The sequence below is a fragment of the Leiobunum rupestre genome, chromosome 11 (assembly GCF_980474605.1).
Source record: "Leiobunum rupestre chromosome 11, qqLeiRupe1.1.hap1, whole genome shotgun sequence".
NCBI classification, from domain to species: domain Eukaryota; kingdom Metazoa; phylum Arthropoda; class Arachnida; order Opiliones; family Sclerosomatidae; genus Leiobunum; species Leiobunum rupestre.
In genome coordinates, this window is record NC_143394.1 from 44,975,181 (window position 1) to 44,985,660 (window position 10,480).

Sequence of the window (10,480 nt, forward strand, 5' to 3'; positions counted from 1 at the left end):
ATAATTGTGATTGTTCTTAATATACAGGATGTCTCAAAACGGATGGTACAAACGAGTTTCATCTGTTCCTGACGTCATTTGGAGAAAAAAGTTCATTGAATTTCTTCTTTTTGAAACACCCTGTATATGTAAATTTCCATTGCTACCACCATATGTAACATAATCACTCATAAGTTAATAATTTATCTTCGATAAGTATGGCACTTCTATTATTTTACATACAAATTTTCTAATGAGATGGACAAAATTAGATGGACTAGCCACTAGTGCCTAAACCCATTCATAAATACTATATTCTATATGTTTACTTTTTATTGGTTGTGCTAAGTTCACGCGTTTTTATTGGATACTACATATGTATCCTCGCACTTTTTCGTCTCATTTTGCTGTCGCGCACGGTTAGAAAAAATGGTTTCCTTGGGATTTATTATGGTTTGCTTTGGGTTTAAAAATGTTTTTGGCTAGAAATTTAAACCTTTAAGGTTGGTTTTGGCAGATTTCCTGGTTTTAAAAGGGTTTAAATGTTTAAAGGAAACCCCTTAGGTCACTTGAAAATCCTTAGGTTTCCAATTAAAGAACCAATAGAAAAAACGTAATAATTTATAACTTTTTAAAACTCATTTCATTAAACTATCTCACGCCATCTACTTAAAATTTTTTATATAAATTGTATTTTAAATTAAATCAATTAATTTTAATTTAATCTATAAATAATAAAAATCTTACTGAATAAGTTGACTTTTAAAATCTTATTAACGTAATGTTTTTATAGAATAAATTGACGTTAATAAGTTCATACAAACTTAGAGGAAGCCGGACTTTCCCCATCGCTAAATGATATTAAGATGTATACCGTAAACATTCGGTGGAAACCCTGCCATTTGGATGCTAAGACGTTTAAGGTTAACCAGTGGCGTAGCCAGAAATTCGTCAAGGGGGGGGGGGTCGAATTATGTGAATGTTAAGAGGGGGTCGAGAAGGGGGTGGAAATTTAGTACAGTCAAAGGTAGGCCCAAGGGGGTGGGGTTGGATCCGGAAACCCCCATTGTCTACGCCACTGAGGTTAGCCTTTACGCCCGGTCCTTCCCCTCCCCCCGGAGAGGTAAAAATTAAACCTAGTGGTGATTGATGAATTCCAATACGCCAGTGGCGTCGGCTGGGTTGCCAAACACTAGGAAGATTTTAAAGGGTTTGAAAAAGTTTTAAATATAAACCCTGCATCTACAGGGTTTTGTTTTAATACCTACGAAGTTTTTATGGGTTTCTATTGGTTTATATTTATCTTTAAGCTAGTGGGTTTCAAAATTTCCGTTATAGGGTTTTTGGGGGTTTTGGAATTTTTTTAAATCCCTTGGGGGTTTATAATCAAATCATTTTTTTTTCTAACCGTGCGCGCTTTGTCTCACTGAATTGTTTCTTATTAGGTGGGTTTTTTTCGCCTGTTCTGGGTTTTTTGAGCAGGTTAAAAAGTGTAGCCATATGACGTCATTTTACTTCGATTCTGTCTTGACGAAAAAAAAACGAGTTGGAGAAAGAAGGGAGTAGTCAAAGGTTAAAGGTTATTTACAAAAAGCTTGCCTCGTGTGAAGAGGTCTAAACGAGTCATGTTTTCGTTTAAGCAGACGACAAAGCTTGATTACTCCCTCTACACCTCCTTTCGAGGAGGAGTAAAAAGTGTAACCTTAGAGCTCTGGAACAAGCGAACAAAATTCGGGACAGGGTAAATCTTACCCCGAGAACAGGCGAATAAAACGTCTTAGGGTAAAAAGTTTACACTTTTTGTCCTCGGACAAGCGAAAAAAAACCACCTACTGTGGTCACTTGGGGCACTATTTCTTGTGCCTATGACGTCACAGTGTCGTCTGCTTGATAAGAAGCTCATTAGAAACAGTTAGAAAAACCCTATGTGGCACGCGCTTTGAAATGAAAAGGTCGAGCGGTTTGATTCTCGCTCGTGAAATAACTACGAGCAGTGCGCGAAATTATATTTCATTTCAAAGCGCGTGCGCTCAGCCTTCGAGAAGTGCTATGGAAAATACAATTTCTAATTGACGGATTTAGAAATTACGTTTTAGCGCGCGACACTACAGGTACATGTCTTGGGCACACAGCCTTTTTTGCGTGCTTTTTTGACCATAACATGTAGAGGTATTTTCCCGCGCAAAATGAATTTTAAAAGCCGTCAATTGGATTGATTCTCATCTCCATGTCAAAACCGCCGTCGTCTGCTAAACCCAGTTTTGCGCAAAGTTTTAAATTAATTAAAATTTGAGTTTAATCGGGAAAAATCTTATACTTATTTTTCACGTAGAAATCGATAGAAAGCAAGTTATTTACCGATGTCAGTATAGTGATCTCATATTGTTGTAATTTGGCAGGCACATGGATAGCAACCACAAAATGATTTCGTGGAATTTCGTGGTACACGGTTGCATAGACGGTTATACTAGGTGTATAGTCTACCTTCATTGCTTGAACAACAACCGAGCCGACAGCGTTTTGCTTCTGTTTCAAAACGGCGTTGAGGAATATGGTGTCCCATCGAGAGTTCGTGGTGACATGGGCACAGAAAATGTAGAAGTAGCAAGGTTTATGCTGGACAACAGAGGACTCGACCGTGGGAGCTTTATAACAGGATTGTCGGTTCACAACCAAAGGATCGAGAGGTTATGGAGGGAGGTAAATAGGCTAGTCTCGTCCTATTTCCGCGGAATATTTTTCTTTTTGGAAGAAAGTAATATGTTGGATAGAGACAACGAAATGCACATGTTCTGTTTGCATTTTATATTCCTTCCAAGAATAACGGCATCTCTCGAATCTTTAAGACAATCGTGGAATCATCATTCGCTTCGAACTGAACATTCGAGTACCCCCTTACAATTATGGACTATCTCAAGAATGTCCAGAATACATGAAGACGCGGAAAATGACGAATATGAAAATAATCCTATTTTGTACGGAGTGGAAGAAGTCGAAAATTTTCCAATAGAAACTGACAATAATATAGTTATACCGGAGTGCATTTTTCATCCTGTAAATGAGGTGTACCAAGAACTGTTAAATTTAATAACACCAACTATGGATGACGGAAATCATGGTATTGAACATTATTGTAGAGCTGTAAATTTTTTCCTGAACCGAGGTTTTGGTAATGAACAACTTTAAATGAGAAGACAGCGTAAAAAGATTTAATACCATTGTAGCTAACGCCACATTCAACACTTTGGTCAAGTTACCTTCCTAAATCTCACCCATTACACCTATCGATCATTACGTTTTTTACTAAATATAGTAATTCCATGCTATATTCAGTCTTTAATTTAAATAAAATAAACTTATTTCAAAACCGTCTTTAAACAAATAAACTAGAACTCTCAAACTTATGGCGAAAGTCAGATGATTCAAATCCTATCTTTCAGCAGTGCTTTGCGTCTTTGGACGAAGCTTTTCATTTAAATTTTGTTTCGGTAAAAGTCTACGTCCGCCAAATTAAATCACTACATACCAAAAAAGTGTTTAAATTCATTTAAAACATTTCCATATTACTGCTATTGTTTCAATATTGTCCAATACTCCTTTTTCTAATATTACATTATAAATTTTCCGTGTTAAAATTTAACTTGAATTTTTTTTAACTATATAAGTCGCCTTAAAAATATTTTAGAATGCTTAATTTCAAGAAGACAAGTAGTACTTCATAAATAATAATTTTCTAATTTTTTTATGAACAAAATTAATTTTAGTAATACCCCTTTTCAAAATTACTTTATACATTTGCCCTGTAAAAAATATATTAAATAAAAAAAAATAAATGAAAATTATTCGCGTTTAAAAATAGACTAATTTAATTCTAACATTGTAAAACCATTTTAGAAAAATACATAATTTTCAAAAATGTTTTCCCCATTGTTTCATAATATCTGAAACCCATTTCAAGAAGACAAGAAGCACTTCATAAATTATAAATTTCTTATTTTTTTGTGATCACATAATTTTTTGGTTGTAGTACCCACAAACAACTGTGTAAAATGTATCATTTGCTAAAAGACGCCATTTTGCAAACTTATCTTTAAATAAATGAAACTTGCAAAAATATTCTTAAAGAATATTATTTTTTTCTCATTCTTTATAATATATTCTGTCTTTTTGTATAAAAATTAACGACCAGGCGCGTAGGAACGTTTTGGATTAAGGGAGTACAGCTTGAATGCTCATTTTTTCGCCCCCTCATCGACAGGCTGTTTGCACCCCTTCTAAAACCATTTGGCACCCTTTTCAAACCAGTTTGGCGCCCCTATCCAATTTCAAGGGGGCTACATGGTACCCATCTTTTAAATAAGTTATATAGGGTGTATACCCATATTTCACTTATTTTAAAAGTTGAAGTTCATTTTTTTTAAACACCACTTAAAACAACCTTGCCCAAGTCTGAAGAATTGGAAACATTTTTGGATTCAATAAATGTGATTCTGGGTGAAATGTAAGAGACGTTTCATTTAAATACCTTCGAAATTTATATTAATTAGTCTGTGGTCACCCATTGAGTAAGGTAGTGGGTTTAAAATTTCAATTTTTTTTCAAAACTTTTAGTTTGAAATTTAATTATCCATTGAAACGTTTTTGCTAAAACAAATGGCAATTGTATTTTGATCACTACTGTTGTAAGAACCTGCATAAAACCTTTATGACTCTGCTTAAGGTGCACATATATGTTTTTGGTTCAATAATTGTGATTTCGTACGAAGAACTAGCATTTATTAAAATTATTATATTGTTTAGCTCAAAGCAGTTTAGCTGCTGAAGAGTTTCATATTGAAAAATATTTTGTCTGAATTTATTAAAATCAAGATTGAGGAACAAGAAACAGCTGGATTTGAGTAAGTTTCATCTCGAGTATCTCCATCAATGGCAAACAGACAAGATAGCTGAAGCTGATAATTTCAAATAACATCAACTGCTAAATTAAATGAAGTATTAAAGAGCAGAAAAGTCACGTTTATAATTAAATTTTTTAATTTCACAGAAATACAAGTGTTGACGAACGTTGAATCCTACTATAGTTTATTATATTCTGAGATTTTGCGATGTGCCGCTTTGAGCGACCGAAAAGACAACTCCATATTTTTAAAGAAGGTAGCCCTATATTTTTAACGAAGGTAGTCCTATATTTTTAACGAAGGTAGTCCTATATTTTTAACGAAGGTAGGCCTATATTTTTAACGAAGGTAGGCCTATATTTTTATACAAGTTAGGCCTATATTTTTAAACAAAGTAGGCCTATATTTTTATTCAAGTTAGGCCTATATTTTTAACGAAGGTAGGCCTATATTTTTAAACAAAGTAGGCCTATATTTTTAAACAAAGTAGCCCTATATTTTTTAACAAGGTAGGCCTATATTTTTATACAAGGTAGCCCTATATTTTTAAACAAGGTAGCCCTATATTTCTGAAGGTAGGTCTATATTTTAAAAGAAGGTAGACCTATATTTCTAAAAGGTGGCCGTATATTTCTAAAGGTAGGCCTATATTTCTAAAAGGTAGCCCTATATTTCTAAAAGGTAGCGCTATATTTCTGAGGGTAGGCCTATATTTCTGAGGGTAGGCCTATATTTCTAAAAGGTAGCCCTATATTTTCTGCGAATTTTGTCCTGGATGGCGTGCCATACGCCTCCCTGGATTTAAAAAAACTTTATTATATATTTTCTTGTATATTTTTATATTTTTCCCGAATAAAAAATGTTTTTTCGAAAAGTGTCTTTTAAATAATTCCCAGTAAGCTTATTTTTTGTCATCTATTTTCACCGTTTTACTCCTTTCTATGGAAAAGAAGTCGGGTATTGTCCCCTCGCCGTTTGGCCCGCGGCAGTTTCTACTTGCAGGTGCGGGTGATTCAACCCCTGCGGGCACCCCCCTTCTCTCGACTTGCTCATTGTCATCTTTTTTGACCGCGAGTGCTAGAATTCTCTGGCTTCATTTCCAAAAATGTCATCTCAAGACGAGGAGCTAGAGTCAATGTAAGCTAAAATTTGGCCTATTTTTTATTTTACATTTCTTAAAAAATGATTTTCGTTAGTCCCGAAGAAGACCGAGCGCATTCCGCGGGAAATGTCACCCCCCCTCCCCCCATTCCGCCAGTAGTGTAAGTTGAAATTAGTCAATTTTTTTTACAATTCTTTTAAAAATATGAAATATCATAGCCCCGCTGGAGGTCGAAGAGGAATGGGTATAATGCGGTACTGGCTGGCGCGTAGCCTAACTAATGCCCCCATCGGAGAAGCGTTAGTCGCATTTGGTCTAATTTTTTTACATTTCTTAAAAAATATGATTTTCATTAGTCATACCCGATCCGTAAGTTATTATCCTATAAAATTTCGGTTATTTTTTTAAATATATTTTTATCGTTAGCGGCTGTCAACTCCCCGCTGGGCGGGGGATATTCCGCAATCGTCGTTGCGTAAGAAGAAATTTAACTAATCTAAAATAATAATATTAATAATAATGAAAATAATATTTCTTTAGCCTACCGCGGGGTTACCAGACGTGGTCGTGGACGCGGTCCAGGCCGTATTAGCCGCGGCGCTGGTCGATGGGGCCGATTAATGTCTTGAGTATGTCTTACTTTTTAATCGGTGCTCCGGAAATTTTATTAAAACCTATTTCTTTTTTCCAGGTAAAATTTAAAAAAAAACAAATACTCGTTCTTATTCCACCTATAATTTTTTTTGATACAATCAGTGATGGAAGGGTAAAAAAGAAGCCCCCTAGTATAGTTAGAAACCCCTTTAGTACTTATACTAACTTCTTTTTTTTGAAATTTCAGCAGTATATTTCGGAATTTACTTAATAAAAAATCTTGCCCAGACGCGATAATTTTTTTCCCCGGGGTGTATGAGTCATCCGAGGGATATTAATACCGGGGGAGCTCTCGGGTTTGCGTCATTTCGTATTCGGGTTTCGAAGCGTTAAGATGTCTTACGATTTGGGTAGCAGGAAACAAGATGCTAACTTTCAGCGGAAAATCAATTTTCGCTGGCGTTTAGGAAAAAATTCGTGTCTATCAATTGGTTTAAAAGGTGAGGACCTGGAAATATTCTTTTTCAACGACGTTACTTTCCAATCCTCGATATGCCTCCCGCCTGTAGCTTTTAATAAGATGTATCAAAATTGGTATCTCATTGAATCACATACTAGAGAAGTTGAGAAAAATAAATTTAGTCTCGAGCTTGCCAAAATTGGGGGTCGTACTTTTGAACTTTTAGCTAGTAAAGGGAACGTTACTCTTTTGGCGTATAAAAGTTTCGGGAAAAAAGAGGAATTCCAACTTGGCGAAGTGGGTATCCTAGCTTTAAATTTATGTATCCACGCCGTCGTCAAACATTTGACTGAAATTGAGAAGGAGAGGCCCTGTATTGAAGCGATGTTCGAAGTTCTCAAACTTCACGTTCAACGCGTTGCCGGCTACCCTGACAGTGAAGATTTTGAAGAGATCCATTTCGGTCAAGGAGATTCTGATATATTTCCAGACGTAATGCGTAAATTTGGTTGTTATTCGAGTCCATTTACCATTATAAGTGACTATACTAATCTAATTGAGAGGCGTAACCTGACATCTGCTCTTCAAGCGTATAACTTGTTCTTCTTGTGTTTTACTCAGTTACCTAGTCTGGTGTATTATCAAAATTAAAAATAAAAAAATGAAAAAATATATGTCTTGTTATTCAACTAATATTAGGCAATTGAACGGGGGTCGTGAAAGAGACTTATTCCTACGAAAAAAGAGCGAGCAACATTCTTGGCTTGCTATTGTCGGAAAAAAAGGGGGACCCCTGGGGCGTAGAAGTCAGCGGCTTGAACGGTCATTGTAAGTATCCATAAAAGGACGGGTGGTGAATGAGGCTCTGAAAAAACGCTGGAGGCAAGGAAAAAAGGCGAGGTTAAGTATCTATAAAAATCGCTCCATAATTTTGGATCTATAAATTCGGTGGCTCTATAAAAATCGCTCCATAATTTTGCTTATCTATAAAAAATGCGAGACCTTATCTATAATTCTGGTTATCTATAAAATCGCTCTATAATCTTGCTTATCCTTGGCCAGGCCTATTTCTCTAATATATCCGAGAGCCAGGACCGGTAAGTTAGAAAAATATAGGAAATTTTTAAGTGCCGTTGAGGAGAGATTGCCGTTTCATTAAATGAGTGATCTTCGTGAATATTCGTTAAACGCGTGACCATGCGCGTTTTGTAGGGCTGCGCGAGTAGTGGTTTTAGGCAATCGAGTCGGGTACCGAATATTTGAAATTTTTTCGTCGCGTATAGTATTTTTGGCCAATCCAAAAATCGAGTACTTGATTATGCCAGAAAATTCCTTATTCGAGTAGTCGAGTAGTTAAGAATAATGTTCTGGTACTCGGTCGAGATTTTTTCGCGTAACTTTCTTCGCGCAGCCGCACTACGGAACGATTGTCGAATGTGGAATGTTCTTTCTATCAAGGCCATGGAAAAGGGTTCTTAAATAGTTTTTACCGTTCAATCATTGTTTCGTTCCCTCCCTTTTCTCCCTCTTTCTTTTACAAACCTATTCTAATATCACAGAGCATCTCGTTGAAATTATGGCGGCAGAAACACAGAATAGTTAAATTCTAGTCGAATACCCGAACATGATGGGAAAAATAATAACAGGACGAATTCAGCAAGGCGGCTTGTGCGAATATTCGAGTACCCGAGTTTGTAAATTTTCGATACTCTCTCATCGACGAGTATTGCATTTTTCTAGCGTGGTGCCGTTGGGCAGAAATCGCCAATTCGCGGGAACCTAGAAATACCTTTTGCATTTGGGGGACGAAAAATCCCCCTTTGATTAAAAGCAACGGCGCTGCTTTGGCATGGTTAGATAGAGGGAATAAATTCCAATCAAACGACGTATCAATGAAATTTTGATTGAGTGCCGTTCATGAGCAATCAGTTTTCGCGGAGTCCCTTACGGAGCTAGCGCGGTGGTGTATTCACCAACACCAATAACGTCAAGAGTGAAAATGACAGCCTCAACCCCTCTAAAACTAGAGAGGCGAGGCTCAAAAGGCGGCGAAATAACAACAAACGTTTAAGGGGGAACTAAACTTTATTGAGAAAACAAACACGGTACAAAGGCAAATAGTTAATAATTTGAGAAACATTTAACAAAGGACGTAAAGCGATAAAAAGGACTGTTATAAATGGAGGAAAGGTTCAGGGAAATACAATACAATATAATATTTTTTACTGTTTTGTGTTTAGAAAAAGCAATTTTGATATTCCTTCCTAAAGTGGTATTCTGAGATAATAATGTTTATCAAAATGCACTCTATATAAAAATACATTAGAATTAAAACAAATATTAATAATAAACTACTAAATATTAAGTCAACTAAATGTACAAGTTAAACATTTATAACAGTTAATTATATTATCTTGAAGAAAATCAATTTTGATATTCGTAGTGTTCATTGAATGCACTCTATTAATTAACACATGAATGAAAGCCTATATTAATACCAAGTAAAAAGAGAAAAATAACAAGACAAGAATATATATTTATGGTTAAGTTTCAATACAGTTCGATTAATTTTAAGAAAAACCATTTTGATATACGTTCCAAAGGGTTTAAAAGGTTTTTAAATTTTCAACTTGTGTAACAATCTACAATTTTGTGACCATTTCATTTCGAGGTCTGACGTATTTCTGAATTTGCTCAGCCCTCTTTGTTTGGCGTCTGTTGGCTGTACTTCTTCGCGTGAACGATGTATGCTCATCTTTAGGATAGTCCATTTATGTTCTTGACCGAAAATAAAACGAGATAAGCTAATGGTACGAGGCATTTAAAACAGAAACTTTGGTTATTACGTCCTCTGCATTTGGTCGTCCTGTATAATAAACGAAACGGTCAAAACTATTGATAAAGATCTCGCGTGGCACTTAAGATAATAGTAGTGGTTATTACGTCCTCTGCGTTTGGTCGTCCTCGGGCCTGTGCAACCAGATTATTTCAAAGTCGCTTCTGTCCACGGTGCCAGGGATCGATGTGCTGTTGAGGCGCTGGTGAGCTTCGCTCTCATCTTGAATCTTGTTTCCTTTCTCTCCCTTGCGAAAGATTCCTGTAAATCTGGATAGACTGAACTTAGACTTACCTTGTCTTGATCTTCTCTGTTTTTCCCTTCGGCTGTCCTCTTTTATCGATTGGTTCATTGATGTCCTGCATAATAAACGAATCGGTTAAAACTATTGAGAAAGATTTCGCGTGGCACGATTGCTGTTTTTGCGTTCTGAATAATAAATGAAATGTGTTGAACAATCTTCCACCATGAAGAAAATGTAGTAGTAACTCGGATTAATAAGTTTAATTACTGCAGTTAAATCAAAGAACTATCATTAAGTAAACCAAAATGTCAGTAGAAGCTATATTTCGTTCGTGGCTCTTCGAACGATTTGATCTGTTCTATGTTAG

The 10,480-nt window shown here is 35.8% G+C and overlaps 1 protein-coding gene across 1 annotated transcript in view; it reads right to left on the reverse strand.

Moving 5' to 3' along the window:
- Positions 1 to 9,632: 9,632 nt before the first annotated feature.
- Positions 9,633 to 10,480, reverse strand: part of LOC149922984 (uncharacterized) — a 32,447-nt gene continuing 31,599 nt past the window's right edge. Inside the window, exons 5-7 of the mRNA XM_090163487.1 lie at positions 9,977 to 10,228; positions 9,880 to 9,899; positions 9,633 to 9,811 (exon numbers count right to left, since the gene is read on the reverse strand). Coding sequence (XP_090019613.1) covers positions 9,651 to 9,811; positions 9,880 to 9,899; positions 9,977 to 10,228 — 433 coding nt within the window. The 3' untranslated portion in view covers positions 9,633 to 9,650. The remainder of the gene's footprint in view (positions 9,812 to 9,879; positions 9,900 to 9,976; positions 10,229 to 10,480) is intronic.